Raw genomic sequence first — 18,578 nt, 5'->3', positions numbered from 1 at the left:
GAACCGGACAACAGTTGTTGTATGCAGAGTCCCATCTAAGCTGTGGAAGCCTGTCACTCCCTCACGTGTCAGGTGTCTTAGTGGCCTCTGCCAATAGTCTCCTTCTTGCATGGTCACTCTGTGAGGACAGCCTGATCTAGGCAGATTTACATGTGCCATAGTTCCTACATTTCTTGATGGATTTAAATGAACTCCAGGGGATGTTGAGTGCCTTGGAATTTGTTTTGTATCCATCCCCTGACTTATTCTTTATAACCTTTTCTCTGAGCTGCTTGGACAGTTCTTTTGTCTTCATGGTGTAATGGTAGCCAAGAATACTGATTAACCAGTGACTGGACCTTCAAGACACAGGTGTCTTTATACTATAATCACTTAAGACAAATTCACAGCGCTCTGGTGATCCCAATTCACTAATTTTCATTACATATCTTTAACTAATTTTAGATCGTAGAAATCTGTTTTCACTGATGATTTTTTTTTTTCAAACACTGAACAAAAAAAAAGAAAAACCCTTAAAGTTTTTTTACATTAACTAGATGACACATTAGTTTGCAAACACAGCTTCTTAAAACAACCACATTTATGTGGAAAAAAAAATTAAGGCCTACGACTACAAAATTAAAGTCATTTATTGCAATGCTGTAAATGTAGTTTTCCCCAACACTAACTTTACATGTTGTGAATAAATGGCATTTTGTCTTGATTTGCTCATACAATCAAATTATTTTTGCCCGGCTGCTTTCCTCAGCTACTATCCTGATTGTCTTTAGTACTTGAAGCTCATGCTGAAAAAAAAATCCTGAATTTCAACACTTCAGAGGGAGAACACTGATAAAAGAACAGGTCAACAGTTAGTTAGCATGCCAAACAAACACACAAATAACTTGAAACTTCAACAGAAGAAACATGGAGGCCTTTATTGTTCAACTATGTTTATAGTACAGTGCCACATCTCTCACTCACCATGGCCCCCGACACACATTAGTCAACAACATAACCATCACCGTGCACACATAACACACAGCCACACTCACACCATTATCAATGTAAACATTGCAGGCTTAAAGAGTGATACAAAAAGCAAGGTAGTCTTCAACTGCTCCTGTCACTGGGTCCATTCTTCACGAGTTCCTCTCTCTAAAAAGTTCAGAGGAGGCAGACAAAGAAAAAAACAGAAATGATGTTTGGTTGATCACCTTTACAGAACAAAAAACTGTCCTGCTCTCTTTAACAACGGCACTCACAAACACACATGCACACACACACAGTCAGGATTCTCATTCAACCAAACAATTTTATCAAAGTGTAGTTAAAGTGTTTTATTTTGAAAGCTTGCAGTAGGCAGAAGGGAGAATAGTGAATTCTGAAGTGGAACATCTAACTTTGATTATGTTCTTTTCCCACAATCCTCTGTATAGGAAAAAGGCCTTTTGTGTCAAATCCCTCGTGTGATCACACGGTGGAGCGTCAGTCTGATCGATCCTGCCTGGAGCTGCATTACCTTTTAGCACGTACAAAGTACAAGGCGTTGGTTTTAGGGTAATACTTCACATTCTGTTTTTTGTCCATGAGGCCCCCAAAAATGATGAGCTCTCCCCGGCCCTGTACCACTGTGTGAAGGCTGGTCTCTGGGGGCCCTGTGACAGCAGCAGGGGTCCCATTGCCGTAAACTCTCCAGGACACCACCCCTGCAGATTTGGCCCGCGACACGTCCAGTACGTACATCTGCATTGGCTTACAGTTGAGGGACTGGTACAGGGGTTTCCCCACGTTCAGGCTCTGAGGTGGGTGATGGCCGAGACGCCGTGCAATGGGTGGGATAGCATGTCCATCAGCTCCTGCAGCCTGTGGGGGGCTGGAGGATGATGAAGGAGGGGTTCCAGGAGGGCCTACTCCTCCTCCTACACTGCTTCCTCCTGCCGAAGAAGCCCCCTGTGTTTGAAGGGAAGATGAAGAAGACGAAGATGGTAATGATGAGGAAGATTTGTTTTTCACTGCCTCTAGACCTCTTCTTAAGGCAGCAGGGGATACTGCTCCTGGTGGAGTGCGAGGAGAGCCTGAAGGGGGAGTATGCAGGCCATTGGTGCTGGGCACCTCTGGGTGGTGAGTGGCAGAAGGGGGGGACTCCCAGCCATAGTCTGTGGAGGCAGGTGGGTGAGGACGAGAGGGAGGAGATGCAGCCTGGGCTGGACTGGTCCTGGGTGAAGGAGAGGATCCGTTTAATAACGGTGGGAGGGGATGAATAGGAGGGCTGTCTGGGCCTTGTGAAGGAGACTGCTGTTGGGATGAAGATGGGCTTCCATCTCTGGCACTTCCTCTAGCTGAGGGCCGAGGTCTCAGCGTGCCCCATCGACCATTTACACATGGGGCTTCTTCAACAGCTCCCAGGACAACACCAGCAGCCCCACTTCGTACAGGAGACTGAGAGCGCAGGGAGGGAGGTTCAGGGCCCAGAGGGGCAGGAGTGGCACTTATGGGGGAGGGCCGAGAGTTAAGACTTGGGCTGAGGGGTGCACGGCCTGATGGAGCCTGTGAGAAAACCACCACGCACTGGCCCACCTTGACATTAAAGAAAAAAACCCATAAACATCATTCACCGGTGATTAATGATTGCTCACATGGAAATGCCACAAACAGAAAGACATGAACTTACTCTACAAGCTGGGTGACACCACAGCTCCGGGGCCCCGTGGTCTTCATTATCTACCTGCAGCTGCTGCCACCTCCATGGAGGAGAATCCATGTGGAGCAGCCAGGCATCTTTTAGAAGCTTTTTAAAAGAAGACAAAATGTTAAATCAAAACTGTCATATGTAGTTAAGTGGAGCATTTCTTAGACACACATATTTACAAAAAGATATGTAGAATAAAAAGACAAAACTTACTGCATTAGGACCACCACAGCCTCCCAAAATGAGCAAAGTCTGATCATCAATCACAATCTAACAAAAAGAAACACAGAATGTGATTTTCATTGCCCTGAGGAATAAAACTGTACAAAATTGTACAAAAAAAAACATTATGGTAAGAACTTAAACACTTTAAATAATAACATGTGAAGAAAATGAGTGAGTTGTGTCTACCTACAATGATAAAGCCCTCTTACTTGTGATTGGCCTCCACGTGGGTGGGGAGAAGGGCCTGATATGGGTGGCTTGGACCAGGACCACTGCTCCAGATCCAAAACCCAGACTTCATTACTCCTGTTAAGACCATTAGAGAGACAAAATCATGAGTGAAACCAACAACAACAAAAAAAAACTTAAATTGACACTATCATTACTTTAAAAATTCAAGCAGGAAAATATTATAAAAAATATTATTGCATCCATTCTAATGTCCATTCTGTATTAGCTCTGCAACAGCTCTTCAATAAATTATGCTTTACATGCGTGTTTGAGGTTTATGTGCATAACTTGAGCAATGGCATATGAAGCTGTAGGTGATGTAACTTTATCTCCTCAGTCAATCATATACTCATAATTGCCTGACATCCAAGTTACCTTTCTACCATCTAGGAACTACACTGTATTCGTCAACTGCATGCTCTGTTCTCTTTTTAGCACGCTGAGGAGCAAAAGTGACCAATTTCCCTTTAATTGTGCAGCTTACTCTGAGTCAATGTGTGTTACACTAAAAATCTCACATTTGGCGTGCTCCTAGTGATCCCCCAAACACCACCATGGTGTTTCCTATTACAGAGGAAGAGTGACCGGCCATAGGAGGAGGTCCATGTGTTGTCACTATACAGTTCCACCTACGACAAGAGAGGACATGAGTAATTACAAAAAGGTGGGAAATGATAATAAACGTTAGACTGAGCAAGTTTCAAGATGTCATAGATTTCCTGCAGGTAATTCAGTGTCTCTCACCAGTTCTTTGAGGGAGAGTAGGTATGGATTTCATCAAAAAACCTCTCTGGTTGGTGCAGTGGATATGGGCTGGGGCGAGTCCATCCCCCAAAAAGCACTAACAGATCTTTGTGCATCACTAGAGTTGCTCCAGCTTTAGGAGATGGATAAGAGCCTGTAAAAGAAGAGCACATATGAGTCAGCTTTTCAGTGATTTTATCAAAGAAATAACAATATCTATCAAGTGACAGTTCTATAAGAGAGGGTCTGATAAAAAATGAATAGCATTTGTGTTGAAGTTGGTATGACCAAAGAAACCATTTGAAAATCTTGCTTAAGGCCCTGGTGATGAATATTTTTGCATATCTTACAAACTAAATATTCTTAGATCAATCATTACAGTGACTTAAATTAACTTAAACTAAAATTAATTATTAGCTACAATGCTAAAATAACTTAAGTATAAGTGTAATGCTTTGTTTAGCAAATACTCCTGGTGATATTTATAGACCTGCATACAGTTTCATAAAGGGAACAAGATCAGATGTCAACAGTATCAAAATACAAGCTCACTCATTACACCAATTTACCACAGTCACATTTCATCAGTGCTATTTGTCTTTTTTTTTTTTACCACCTCTTCAAATACTGTGAACTGTGTGCTGCTGCTGTTGAGCATCTGACTACCATATCCACTAATGTAGTTCACCCTCCCACAGTTACATAAGCCTCATATGAAGTTACTTTTTCACCAGAGCTCCATAGCAATAAAAAGATATAGCTCCCTTTTTCGGGGTGACTTCACTACAGGTCACTGATCCCTACCTGAGGCTAAAGGGCGGATCCACTCCTTGCTGTTGAGGTCAAGTCTCCATAGATCATTGAAGGCAGCATTGCAGCTACTCTGAGTGCAGCCCCCAAATACATACATGGACTGGTTGGAGTCATAATAACATGCACCTGCAACCCCAACAGATGACAAATTAATCACAATTGAATTTTTGGCATGTATTCCATTCAAGAGCAGACACAGTGGAAGTGTCAGTTTGACAATAGTAAATTGGGAAAAGTAACTGTGAATAGTACAATTGCATTGTCATTTTTCAGAATCCAAAACAAACATCTGACCTTAGATTTCTCTCTGACTGTCTCAATCCACAAAAAGTATTATATCTATTAAGTTTTAATTAATTAGGAAAAAACTCAGAGGCAACAGTCATCTTAAGTCAGTAACACAGCCCAGCCATTTGAGACTGGACATGAACATATTGCAATAACTATCAAACATCAGTGTTTTTATAGCTCAAAAAAAAAAAAAAACAAACAAACAATGAAAGACCATTTCTGTTCCAAATATAAAGCTAGTGATAAAGGGTTTTCCACCGCTTAAACCTCTCACATTTATGTTTCCTCCAGAAGACTGAATCTATTTTAAGTGTTGTCAAAGTCCATCAGACAACAAAATGGCTTAAGTGTCAGATGTTGCACTGGATGAGGCACTACTCTTGTACAAGCCAGGTGCTGTTTTATGTAAACAACACTTGAGTCATGATCTTATCCACAGCCAGAACTTTATCAAATGTACCAAGACATCAGATGCATCACCTGAAATTCTGTGTTCTTGGATACTCTAATGAATGACCTGACAAAAAAAACAGAATATACTGACTATGTGAGAAGCGCTGGGTGATGGGGGTTCCTGGATATGGGTAAGTTCGACTTTCCCACTGGATATTTCCCTCCTGCACAGCTCGCAAGAAACCATGGTAGCACTGATAAGCAACACCTAGTTTGGATAGCATAAATAAACAAACTGAATAACAAGCAATCAATTCTTTTTGATCAATAGAAATACAAGGTATGGCTATTAAAAGTGAAACTAATGCTGTAAAACACTTTTACTGAACATAAACATTTTTCAATGTGTTTCTCCTTCAAAATACCCCCTTTCAAATCTGCATAGCAGATGGATACCCCCTTTTCCGTGTTTCTCACTGGCAAATCCATCTTGCAAAGCTCCCATCTAAACTGTTTGGGCCTGGTTAGAAAGTGACTGGACCAATCAGCATTGGTACTTTTGGGTGCGGCGGAGTCGTGACGTATGCAAGCAGCAACAAGAGGCCAGTGCAATATAATGGAAAACATTAGTGTGAATGCTGCTAAAGCACCAGTTTTATAAGAACTTGACAACATTTCTTTGTTAGAAGAACAAAGAACAACATCGAGTTGTTTTCCATTCAAAAACGAGAAAGTTGTGTACTGACATGTCTTCAGTTGCCATGGTTCGCATTATGCAGTTCTTTATGGAGTTTACTCCTTCGACAGGGGCGTGTTTTGTTGCTCTGATTGGCCCGTAAAGATGTGTCAGCCAGAATGTTCATCCAATCACCCTCAGAGTTTTTTTTCAAAGGCTCTGCCCTTTCCCAAATGCTGTCTGAGTGGTTTTCCAGATGGATGTGTGTGTGCCAGGTTACACCCCTTCTGCATCAACACACTGCTGTATTCAGGTCTTCCACTGATCAGAGCAGTGCAGTAGGTCTTCTTCAGACAGTTGTCTCAGAACCTCAGTTGTTCTTTTTTTAACTTCTGACACAGGCTCAAAACATGTTGCTTTGAGCACAGTTTGGAAAGTCACACAGTGCTAGATCAGGTGAATAGGGAGGGTGATCAAGCACTGTGATATTTTTTTTAGGCCAGAAACTGATCTACTGGGAGCGCACTGTGAGCTGGCATGTTGTGTTGATGAAGAATGAAAAAATTTTTTCCACAATGGTGGTCTCTTCTGACTTTTCCTAAAAGTTTATCTAGGACCTGTTTGTGAAAGTGCTGATTCACCGTTGACCCTTCTGGAACCCATTTCTCCAAATTATACCCTTAATGTCAAAGAAAACAATCAACATGGCCTTGAATTTTAACTTGTTTTGTCTTGCTTTCTTCATCCTTGGTAACATGGTATTTTCCAATGTATTGACTGCTGTTTTGTCTCAGGGTCGTATTGGAAGATCCAAGTTACATCCCTGCCTACAATTTGTTCCAAAATGTCTTCACAAATTTGCTTGCATTTTTATTTTCAATAAGGAGTCAGAATTTTTGGGTCAGCTTTGGCACACACTTTTTTCATGCAAAATTTGACAAACTGTCTCTTTATCAATGGAGACCATTTCAGCTATCAGTCTTATACTGAGTCGCCATTTATTTTGAATTTTAAAAAAAAAATGTTTTCAGAAGTTTTTTATGTGCATGGGCACTCAGAATGTTCATCGTCTTGGACATCCTCTCAAAAATTTTACCGAAAATGTCAAGTTCCTGCATTGCTCAACATTTAAGAAAACCATTGTCAGACGCCAAAGCAAAAAACATTTCAATCATTAGCTAACAGTGAACTAAAGACATCACTTATTGGAAACTTACAGCAGTGAATACCCAACCTTTAATATAAACACTTGGTGTGACTGTGAACCATTTGGTTTTATCCTAATAAGCGCAGTCTCATTATTTAATAGCCATACCTTGTATTTAAAGGTATCATGTTTCACATCTCAATCGTACAGAATATTTCTGACTCATTCTCATTAATACCAGACCAACTGGTGAAGATGTGAGTAAATTAGAGCAATACCTTTAATTAGACGATACCACTGTTTACAAACAAGTGCAGCAGTCTTGTGCTCCTGGTAAGGTGAGAGGAAGGAGAGAATATATTCAAGAACTTCCTCTGGCAGCTCCACCATTGTTCTCCCTTCACCTTTGGCACCACTGTCCATGTTCCCATCTTGTCGACAGGACCCCATCTTTGCCTCCACTTCATCTGTTATTCCAGCAGGCTCTGCACTGTCCTCCTCTGTATCCATAGCAACAAAACATCCATCCTCATTGTCAGGGGAGCGGGACATTGTTGTCTGTTGAGACATGGGAAGATAAGCTAATCATATATGCTTTGATGATTATGATGTTCAGAGGAAGTGCACCGTCAGCTATCATGAGCTACAGTGAGGTGTCAGCTAAAACTGGTGATGATTTCTCATAGAATCTTACATTTCACAGCTAACCTAGATTTTGTTCGTTTACATCTGCAGCTCTGACAAACATGATTTAGCAAAACCAGAGGAGAGCTTGTCCCGTCAAAGAAACCCAATGACACTGCAAAGCTGTTATCAATACAATTGTAAGGGCAGTTAACGCTCACCAGTTTTAATTGTAACATCCATTGTTTGAAACGGGTGGTGGCCTTTCTTGTGACTTAGAAGCTGCCCACCGCCCCAATACACCACGTCCTTTTATGACACAAGCTAAATCTCACTGGCTTGTCGTTAGCCGTCACATAGAAAATGAAATGCCGGATTGCTAATGCTAATTACCTCCTACAGCTAACTACCTTGAAAAAAACAACACAATAGGTGTTGTATGTCAAATGATCAAAGGAGGGGCGGCTTATGCGACAAAAGACAAATTCACTGGCTAACCGGCCTAGAAAATGGGCACGTTTCTGAATATCTTGTTTGTTCCTTAAAAAAAGCTATCACCAGCTAACGCTACCTAACTGTTGACCAGCATTCAAGCTATCGTTAGCTAACATTCATGTATCTTTAGCTGGCGATATATACGCATTTTTCTTCAAATAGTACTATCTGACAAAGAAAGAAACTCCTCCACTACTTGTGTATCTAAATGCCATAGCAGCCTCTCTGGACAACAGCTCCAGCTTATTGTACATCCCATTACTAGCTAGCTGACATCTTCAGCCTTGTCTACTGCTGATAATCTTTGCTAACGTTAGCTTGAGCACAGGCTGTGTGTGCTGTAATTAAAAAGCGTTAGCTCGTCAATGGTCATACATTCACGCATAAATGTTGTCAAACTCAATTATTAGCTGTCGCGGAGTGGGTATACCGTTGTTTTGAACGTAGTCTTTACGGGCTGTGAGTATATATGTTTCCTCTCCTTCCCCCGGTATCAGCTCCGGAGGTTTCTCTGCAGCCTCCGTACAGTCGCCATCTTCAGCTCTGTGAACAGCGTCCTCCCCAGCACAGCGACGCTGTAGCAGCCGCTGGACTGTCTGTGGTACCAGGGTGGGTCCTCTGTACCATACACTGCGCCCCCCAGCTGCTGAGGGCATATGTGACACACAGGTGATACACAAGGGTGAATTATTAGATAACAGTGACTACTCTCAAAAAAAGTTAAAAGGCTTCTGTGAAGGGTTTTTCAGCTAGTTACCAAAGAGACTAAGATTGATTTATTAATATCTCCTCATGAGTTAAATTAGCAAACAATACCAACAGCAAGATCAAATGTTGATATACATACATTTGTATATTTTGAAATTTAGATTTGTTTCATGAAATGCAACATAACTTTTGTTAATATTGTTTCAGCCTCTGTAATTTGGTATGGGACTTAGCAAATTTGTTTAAAGATTTGTTAAAGGGTTTCACATGTTATAATTTTTTTTTGCATAGGCCTTGGATTTTGTAAAGTGTTAATTTGGTTTGTCATTTGTAAAACATTTTTGCTTACGTTAATTTTTTCACGAAGTATAAAATGTTTTGGTGAATGCAAATTTGTGTCAGACTCTGTAATTTTGTGTTAATTAGTAAGTCTGGCTAAAACTAAGTTTGATTTTTGTCAGGATGACTAAAACTAGACTGAAATACAATTAAGTTTTCGTCGGACATTCAAAATCCATGATATTTGTCCACTGTGGGTAAATCTGTCAAACAACAACGCATCTCTTCTGATTCTCAGCTGTAGAAAACAGGGACCAGGTTTGGCAGGGTGCTACTCACTACCACGGTTTGGTATCAGATTCAGACATAAGAGTAAATACTTGTACTATAAGTTAAGAATCAAATGTGAGGACTTTTTATGGACTAAAACTAGACTAAAATGTTTTTGAGTTTTCATCAACTTAAACTAGACTAAAACTAAAAAAGGAAGAAATTACTAAAATAGCTGTCAAAAATAACACTGGTGGAAAGAATCTGTCTCGCATTTACTCAAACCGTGGAATGTAAAAACAAGCTTTTTACAAAGTCTTCATTTCACTTATTTGATCTGGTTGATGAACTGTTTCTGGAGCATAGAAGTTAGCATTAAAATGTTAACGCTGCTTATGCTGACGTCAACGTGACGTCATTTCCTTTGCTGTTTTAACTCAAGGAAACCAAACGGTTAAACTTGAGAGGACAGACAAAGTGTTAAACCGTAGCTGGTCACAAACTTTCGGCAGCCCTAATAACCTATTAACGGTGCGGTTTATTCCAGTTAGCGACAGTTTGACTATACCCGTGGCCGGTTGGTTAACAGAGGTAGACGTGTCGCTAAATTTAATGAAGCAGCAGGCAGCAGCCCAGGGGATTGCCCTTAGAAGTGAAGCAGTAAGCTAGCTAGCTTACACGCGGCAAGGGAAACGTTTATCTAGATATTACATCTAGTCTCCATAATTTACAGTAAGACGTGAGTTTAGGATCCCATCTAGTCTGTGTGAGTACTGCCCCTCCACCCAAGGCCTCCGTGTGGATGGGGAAATAGCTAGTAAGTGGAACCGAAGGGGTAACCAGACAGCAGTCCTGTTAAACATGGAGGATGAAGAGGTTGCAGAGAGCTGGGAAGAAGCAGCAGACAGCGGGGTGAGAAACAGTAATGTTGTCTTAGTATTGTGCTAAATAGTTTGTAAACTGATTGATGTTTGACAGGCACCTACCAAAAAGCAGTTTTATGAAAAGTGTGTGTCCAGTGCTTGTGGAGAAATGAACATGTTTTATTTACAGCTTGTTTTTGACCAGAGAAAGTAGCCTGGCTTTCTGACTGAGTCTTGCGGGCCTCACTGTCCCGTAATAAAACGGCATCAAGTCTGGCTTGAAGTCATTAAATTCCCAGCACATTTAACTATGTGTGAATCCGGAGTGACTTCCACAAAGGATACCTTATTTTTTGTCAAAGACGACTAAAATACTTCACTGTTTAGACCCGCCCATTGCGGAGATGACAGGTTACTCTGGGATGAATCACAGCAGTACCACAACAACGCAGCAAGTTCAGGGATCATGAAAAGAAGAGCAAGAGTATAATCAAATAGATCTATAGGGTTTATATCTTTTATATTTGCTGATTGAACTAGTTTGATTTGATCGTTTCAAACTCTATACGATGATATGTTAGCAGAGGAGGCAATGCTGTCACCGTGCTTGTTTAAGCTAACCCCTCAAATCAGATTAATTTTCTATACCTCATATGCGACTATAAATAATGTTGTAACTTACAATGCTGAAGTTTTGTGGTTGAATTGCATCCTGTTATTGTCTCATTCTGTAGTTACAGCCTAACTCTGCAACAAGGGTAATGTTGGGAGGCTTTATACTATTGACGTTTTCTATTGGATTAAAAAATATATATTATCTTTTATTTCCCAGGGCAGAATGAGAAGCATAACAAAAAGGAGTATGGATTCATGAGATTGAACTTTAGCTGATATCCCATATGCGTAGGTTCACAAATTCATTTTAGCTGATACCGATATCAGTGTATTTCAGGACTATAAATTTAGTCCTTCAAACACAATTTAAAGTTTAAGGATGAAGAAAGAAAGAAAATTCTGTCAATAGAACAGACTTAAAAGTTTAGGAATGAAGATGAACAAAGAAAAAGACCAGCTGGCATATGTCTGTTGTTCCTGCCTAAAACTCAACAAACTTATTGGTACACAAAGCCAATATGCACATTTGATTTGTCCCGTATTCACAGTTGACATAAGTTCTAATTATCGACAGAAATTCACATACCTGCTGATACCTGCTTTTTTATCTACCAGTACTGATAACACGTTATTGGATATCTTGCATCCTTAAAAAAGAATATTAACAAGAAGCTTTTGGATCATGAACTGAAGACTTTGAATCGCCATGAGAAACAAAAGATAGAAGTGCAAAGGATGTGATGATGCATCAGTTTAACATTGGTACTGCCAAGTATCGGCCCTACTGATAAATATCAGCCATCAACAAATAATGTGGCCATAAACCATAGTTTTATGTTGTGTTGTGTCCGTTTAATACTGGCATTTAGTACACCTAACTGCTGATTCAGAGAAGAAATGTTTTGTTTGACATAAGATGTGACTTGTTGGACAATCTCTGATCTGTTTTCATGGCAAATATGACAGAAAATGTTGGAACTGTAAGAGGGTTACACCAAAAAAGGAAAAAAAAAAAAAAACAGCTTCAGGTTCAGCCATTGGCTAAAATGTTGTTTTAAACACGGGTATTGGCATTGTCTCTGATTTTTACAGTCTGTGGCTCTCAAAGAAATACAATGTTTGATTACAAATATGTGTAATAGTACATGTTTTGATGTGAAAGATTACGGTTGTAGCAGTGGGAATCCAGCACACTCACAGAACAAATTCAGCAAAAACAATATGCAGAAACCTGCTAAAGGAGATGGCACAAAATACTAAAGTTATTGCAAGCCTATACTAATGTAATGATCTTGTAATGCCTTATATTGCAGCACAAATCAATGAGAAAGCTAGTAGGCTTGCCAGACCATACACAAATTTGATCAAAATGTTTTCCATTCCCCTCAGGAAATAGAGAGAAGACTTGAGGCAAAGTTGAAAATAAATCAGGAGGCAAAGTAAGCAAAGCAAAAATGTTTTCTTTCTATTAAATTCATGTTAAGAGTACATACAAGGCTTTTCCAGAAAAGTTATTCTTTCAATTTTTTTCTTAACAGGAAATCCAGCTTGGGCTCAGCTGGCTCACCTGTTCGTACTGCTATTGTAATCCAGGATGACTCTCTGCCTGCAGCCCCGCCACCACAAATCAGAATTTTGAAACGTCCTTCAAATAATGGTACAGCAGGAAACGCTGCATCCTCAACTCGTCCTCAGCAGATGAAATCTTTGGCCCAACGAGAGGCAGAGTATGCTGAAGCCCGGCGAAGGATTTTGGGTAGTGCTTCTTCGGATGAAATGCCTCAGGACAATCCAAGTCAGGACAGGTATGACATTACAGACTGGATGATGATTATGATTTTACATGGCCTCTAAAACTAAGAGGAAAATAGCTCAAAGTGAAAATAATGTGTATTTTGTCTTTTCCTCTAATAATTAGGCCAGCTCGTTTGAGCTCTCAACAACCATCAGAACATGTTCGTCCAAACAATCACGTGATCCGGCAGCCCACTGGCCCAGATGGCACCTCAGGCTTCCGACTCGGCAGATAAAGAGAAGCTCCCTGAGGCAAGAAATCCACCATCTTTTTAAGAGGACATAAAGGGTACCATTAAAGGAGATGTAAGTTGTATAAAGAGTAGAGCAGAGGGAGACATAAATATTGGACAGATATTAGAAATATGAGGACATGGCATGAATTGAAAGAACGTCTCCACCCTCTCTTTTACTCTGTGTACTGTCATGGTCTTGGCCTTTCACACAGTCTTATTCTCCTGTGGAACTTTACAAGGGGCCGGTAGAGATCAGCCACAAGATCTGACCCCCCCACCCCATCTGTTCCACACTGTGAACAGGCTTTGGCCTCACATTCCTACACACTGTGATACTTTGATGTACCATGAGGTGCCCTATGATTTTTAGCATGATTGGCCGGCCAAGGGCCATGGCCTCAGGTGTCTGTCTCCTCAGGGAGAATAAGGGGAGCTTGTGATTCGTGGGGTCACCCCTGATCATAGCAAACTTCATGAGTGGGCCTTTCCATGGATGGAGCGTGGATCACGGCTGGGTGTGCACCGGGGAGCTGGCCGCAGTTTGCCAGGTTCCGTGGAAATGAAGTGCTTGACAGTGCAGAGTTGCTGTGTGCTTACCAGCTTCAGTGCAAAGTGTTAGGAGGTCGAACAATTGCACTGTGCTTCAAAGCATGTTGTAATGCTGAAGTTGCAAAGCAACGGTCGAGGCATAGAGCAGCACTTTCTGCCTGGTGGGCACACAGCCTGTGGCCAAAGATAACAGATAACAAGGAGAGAATGTCAAAATCTTTTATTCAAGCAATAAAAACGCATTTTACTCCCTTAATTATTTTATACATGTTGCCTAAATACTTGTGCTGTATTTTGTTTCAAATGTACTTTTGTTTTTAAGTTTACATTTTCATGTTTGTGATTTTTTTTCTGTATTTAAGTCAGATGATCAGTAGTGAATCAGAGATTAGATGTAGCCTGCATAGCATTTGGTAGTGTTACATGAAATTTCTATCAAATTGAAATAAGCCTGATTTATCAGGAATAGAAAATCTAAAGCTTCTGTGTTTTTTGATCAAATTAGCTAAGTTGGAACTTCTCTTACAGCCAGCTGTGCTGCCAATGGCCAGGGAAGACGACTGAGCTGTTTTTGCACCCAGTGCTGTTTAAAAGCGTTGACTTCCTTGAAAGTAACTTCTAGATGCTCAACATAGAGGATGGTTTTGTCACATGACAGCTGCTTTGCTTTGGAAGATGTACAGTGCTTAACAAATTTATTAGACCACCCTAACGCTAACCAAAGTAAGGTTTATGCCACAGCTGCCCTAAATTAACAGCATTGGTAATTACCAAAATCATTTCTTTATGTTTCTGCAGTGGTTAATACACCAATATGTAGCGGCTCTTTAACTGAAATGATATTTTTGATGCTAAAATATAATTATTATTGTTATCCATAACTTCTCAAATTTACTGATTTACAAAAAAACTGAAAAAAATAGTAAAGCAAATTAATATTTCTTGATTAATATGTCAAATTATAGTTATTTACTCGCATTCCTGAACAGAAAAAATAGTTTTAGTGGTTGAATGGTATGCTTGATTTATTTCTGACTTCTCAGAGAAGCCCAGTGAGCCAGTTCAAATTTGGGTGAATTCAGTTTGAAATCCCTCATTCCTGTTCAAAATGGTAAAACTTGGAGAGCTCACTGAAAATGAAAGCGTCTGCATTAAAGCACTTCATGATGCTTGATGGCCTTTGAGACAAATATGACAGGTGGTCTAATAAATTTGTTAAGCACTGTATGTGTCAAGGACATTTTTGGAGAAATTACAAAAAGGATCAAGTGAAACTGAAAATTTCATCTTTATATTTGATATCCTCTTTAGGAGGGAAGTTATGTTCTTATTCCTGGAACTGATTAATGCCTTTCTTTTTTTAAACAAATTAATTTTACACCTTTTTTTGTCTGCCACCAGGTAAAAGTAAAAGTTTGCAATTCCTCAAGTCATTGATCTCATAAAATATTGATGAGTAACCACTACAGAGTTACTGACTGGATCACAGTAAATACATACAGAATTTGTGAACCTTTCAACAATTGTATGCCTTAAATGATTCCACAGTTTCATATAAGAACTTTACAATGCATAGTGCTCCTTATTGTTAAAGGGTTTTTAACTTCATAGAATGAATCTCATGTCACTGAAGCACTGTTTCTATCTGATATTAGCCAGGGTTTTAGGTTTTATAAATCTACACAGAGCATAGGAGGGTAAATACTGCTTTTCAAACAGAGGTTCTACAAGACGGTTTGATACCACATGTACAGATAAGTTCCAGCATCTACTAACCAATGATTGTACAACTAATGATTTTAAACTAGGAATAACAGTAAGTCAAACAACTTGTTTCTACACAGCAGCAAGTTTCATCAGTGTGGCTCTCTGCTTCATTTGAATCACTTATTCTGACCACACAGAGTAATGGCTGGCAGTAAATCTTACCCATCATTGTTGTTTTACAACATAAACGCAAGGTATCCATTTCTCAGTAACTTTGGAGATATAAGACAGTTTACACATTTAGAGGGGATTACACTCATGCTTGCAAACTGGATTTGGACATGCAGAATTAAGGATTTTAGCTGTAATGCACTGTTCCTGGACATTGGGTTCAAATCCTGAAATAATGAGATTTGTTATCATTTAGATTAATCATTGAATGCAAATAGCCATTCTGCACCTGCGTGCAATGAAATTTTGTTTCAGTTGTTCTCGATCTGTCCAGTTTTGATGTCAGTGTAATATTGAAACTTGAAGAAGTCAAATGACATTTGAATACCCTTTAATAAACATGCTTCAAATGTTGATCTTGATGTGTGTTTTATTTATTTTCTCCTTAAACTACTTTTGGAGCAGGCATTTTGAAGAGCTATAAATACAGTGCTGTGAAAAAGTACTTGCCCCCCTTCTGATTCCTGATATTTTTGCAAATTTATCACAATTAAATGTTTTGGATCATTAAAACAATTTTAATATCTCACAAAGACAACCCAAGTAAATAGAAAATGCAGTGTCTGAATGATTATTTCATTTTTTAAGGGGGGAAAAAAATCCAAACCTATCTGGCCCTGTGTGAAAAAGTAATTGCCCCCTGAACCTAATAACTGGTTGTGCCACCCTTGGCAGCAATAACTTGAAATAAAGGGTTTGTGATAACTGGTGATGAGTCTTTCACATCACTGTGGAGGAATTTTGGCCCACTCTTCTTTGCAGAATTGTTTTAACTCAGCCACATTGGAGGGTTTTTGAGCATGAACTGTCTGTTTAAGGTCACACCACAGCATCTCATAGGATTTAAGTCCAGACTTTGACTTGGCCACTACAAAACCTATATTTTGGCCTTTTTTGAGCCATTCAGAGGTGGACTTGCTGGTATGTTTCAGGTTGTTGTCCTGCTGCATAACCCAAGAGTGCTTGAGCTTGAGGGCATGAACTGATGACCGGACGTTGGCCTTCAGGATTTTCTGGTACACAGCAGAATTCATTGTTTCATCAATCACAGCAAGCGGGACATGTCCTGAAGCAGCAAAGCAGCCCCAGATCATCACACTGCCACCACCAAACTGTTGGCATGATGTTCTTTTTATCAAATGCTGTGTTATTTTTACGCCAGATGTAACGGGTCGCACACCTTCCACAAAATTCAACTTCTGTCTCATCAGTCCACAGAATGTTTCTCCAAGAGGTCTTGGGGATCATCAAGATGTGTCTTGGCAAATGTGAGATGAACCTTTTTGTTGTTTTTTGTCAGCAGTGGTTTTGGCCTTGGAACTCTCCCATGATGTCGTTTTTGCCCAGTGTCTTTCTTATGGTTGAGTCATGAACTCTGACCTTAACTGAGGCCAGTGAGGCCTACAGGTCTTTGGATGTTGTCCTGGGTTCTTTTGTGACCTCCTGGATGAGTGGTCGGTGCACTCTTGGGAGTCATTTTTGGTTGGCCGACCACTCCTGGGAAGGTTCTCCACTGTTCCAAGTTTTCTCTATTTGTGGATAATGGCTCTGACTGTATTTTGCTGGAGTCCCAAAGCCTTGGAAATGGCTCTGTAACCTTTCCCACACTGATAGATTTCAATCACTTTGCTTCTCATTTGTTCTTGAATGTCTTTGGATTGTGTTATGATGCGTGTCTTTTTAAGATCTTATAGCCTACTTCACTTTGTCCGACAGCTTCTATTTAAGTGATTTCTTGATTCAACAAATCTGGCAGTAATCAGGCCTGGGTGTGGCCAGTGAAATTGAACTCAGCTTTCCAAGAACTGTGGTTTCAGACCCTTTACTTAGTTGAAGCATCTTTGGCAGCAATTTCAGCCTCCATTCTTTTGTGATAATGACATAACCAACTTTGCCATCTGGATTGGGGGATTTTCTGCCATTTTTCTTTTCAAATCCTCTCAAGCTCAGTCAGGTTAGATGGGAACTGATCACTGGAAAGCGATTTTCAGGTCTCTGCAGAGATGTTCAGTTGGGTTCAAGTCAGGGCTCTGGCCATAGGACATTCATTGAGTTGTCCCTAAGCCACTCTTTTGTTGTCCTGACTGTGTACTTAGGGTCATTGTCATGTTGGAAGGTGATCTTTTAGCCCAGTCTGAGGTCTTGAGTTGGAGCTGTGGAACAGGTTTTCATTGTGGGTATCTCTGTACTTTGCTCCATTCAGCTTTCCCTCAACCCTGACCAGTCTCCCAGTCCCTTCTGATGAAAAACATCCCCTCAGTATGATGCTGCCACCCCCATGAGTCCATGTTGGGATGGTATTGGACAGATGATGAGTGGTGCCTTCCTTCAGACAAAACATTTAAAATTGTGGCCAAACAGTTCAATCGTGGTTTAATCAGACCAGGGAATCTTATTTGCCATAAAGCTCAGATCAGGGTATTGAGGGTTGTAGTGATGGTTGTCCTTCTGGAACTTTGCCCCATCTCCATACAGCTCAACAGGCTTGCCCTTTGACCTCAAGGCTTGTTTTTTGCTGATATGCAATGTTAACTGTGAGGCCTTCTGTAGAGAGGTGTGTGCCTATCCAAATCATGTCCAATCAGTTTAATTTACTGCAGGTGGACTCCAATCAAGGTGTAGAAACATCTCAGCAATGATCAGAAATTGGAAACTGAGTAAAATTTCAAATGTCATACAAAAGGTCTGATTATGTTTTTTATTCTTAATAAATTTACAGTGGGTACTGGGTGTAGATTAATGAGAATACAAATTATTTCAGGCTGCAACATAACAAAACTGAAAAAAGTGAAAGGGGTCTGAATACTTTCCAAATGCACGACAGATGCCCATGTGATATGGAAGGACAAAATTAGACATTGGGTCATAAGCTATGACAAAATGAGATACTTATTTTTAAAATCACTCACAATTGATGGCTTTCTTGAAGACTTCCGAACTTTTTAGAGGTCAAAGGATCACAGTCCATAAATTAAATGATGCTCCTAATAAATAAATCATACTGAACAATTACTCT

At 40.1% G+C, this 18,578-nt stretch overlaps 2 protein-coding genes across 2 annotated transcripts; one reads left to right on the top strand and one right to left on the bottom strand.

The window, feature by feature from the left end:
* Positions 1-902: 902 nt before the first annotated feature.
* fbxo42 (F-box protein 42) lies at positions 903-8,918 on the bottom strand. Its single transcript, XM_041783643.1, has 10 exons — positions 8,741-8,918; positions 7,470-7,749; positions 5,520-5,636; positions 4,676-4,810; positions 3,872-4,025; positions 3,646-3,756; positions 3,106-3,202; positions 2,885-2,941; positions 2,654-2,770; positions 903-2,559 (listed from the first exon to the last, which is right to left on the bottom strand). The coding sequence occupies exons 2-10, from the start codon at positions 7,741-7,743 to the stop codon at positions 1,498-1,500; spliced, it is 2,124 nt and encodes a 707-aa protein (XP_041639577.1). The 5' UTR covers positions 7,744-7,749; positions 8,741-8,918; the 3' UTR covers positions 903-1,497.
* A 1,091-nt stretch (positions 8,919-10,009) lies between these two features.
* Positions 10,010-14,384, top strand: LOC121528581 (SUZ domain-containing protein 1-like). The gene is made up of 4 exons (XM_041816098.1): positions 10,010-10,479; positions 12,435-12,484; positions 12,584-12,850; positions 12,964-14,384. The coding sequence occupies exons 1-4, from the start codon at positions 10,429-10,431 to the stop codon at positions 13,073-13,075; spliced, it is 480 nt and encodes a 159-aa protein (XP_041672032.1). The 5' UTR covers positions 10,010-10,428; the 3' UTR covers positions 13,076-14,384.
* Positions 14,385-18,578: the final 4,194 nt, after the last annotated feature.

The sequence above is a fragment of the Cheilinus undulatus genome, linkage group 3 (assembly GCF_018320785.1).
Source record: "Cheilinus undulatus linkage group 3, ASM1832078v1, whole genome shotgun sequence".
Classification (NCBI taxonomy): domain Eukaryota; kingdom Metazoa; phylum Chordata; class Actinopteri; order Labriformes; family Labridae; genus Cheilinus; species Cheilinus undulatus.
The sequence above is the reverse complement of the archived record's forward strand: the minus strand, read 5'-3'. Positions and strand labels throughout refer to the sequence as shown.

What these genes read in the sequence shown, in the direction of transcription:
- LOC121528581 (XM_041816098.1), top strand. Translation starts at nt 10,429, where the DNA reads ATGGAGGATGAAGAGGTTGCAGAGAGCTGGGAAGAAGCAGCAGACAGC. An exon ending in AAGAAGCAGCAGACAGCGGG is followed by an intron (nt 10,480 to 12,434) that starts GTGAGAAACAGT and finishes CATTCCCCTCAG; the next exon opens with GAAATAGAGAGAAGACTTGA. An exon ending in AAAATAAATCAGGAGGCAAA is followed by an intron (nt 12,485 to 12,583) that starts GTAAGCAAAGCA and finishes TTTTCTTAACAG; the next exon opens with GAAATCCAGCTTGGGCTCAG.
- fbxo42 (XM_041783643.1), bottom strand. Translation starts at nt 7,743, where the DNA reads ATGTCCCGCTCCCCTGACAATGAGGATGGATGTTTTGTTGCTATGGAT. An exon ending in GTGGTATCGTCTAATTAAAG is followed by an intron (nt 5,637 to 7,469) that starts GTATTGCTCTAA and finishes TATCCAAACTAG; the next exon opens with GTGTTGCTTATCAGTGCTAC. An exon ending in GATCCGCCCTTTAGCCTCAG is followed by an intron (nt 4,026 to 4,675) that starts GTAGGGATCAGT and finishes CTTCTTTTACAG; the next exon opens with GCTCTTATCCATCTCCTAAA.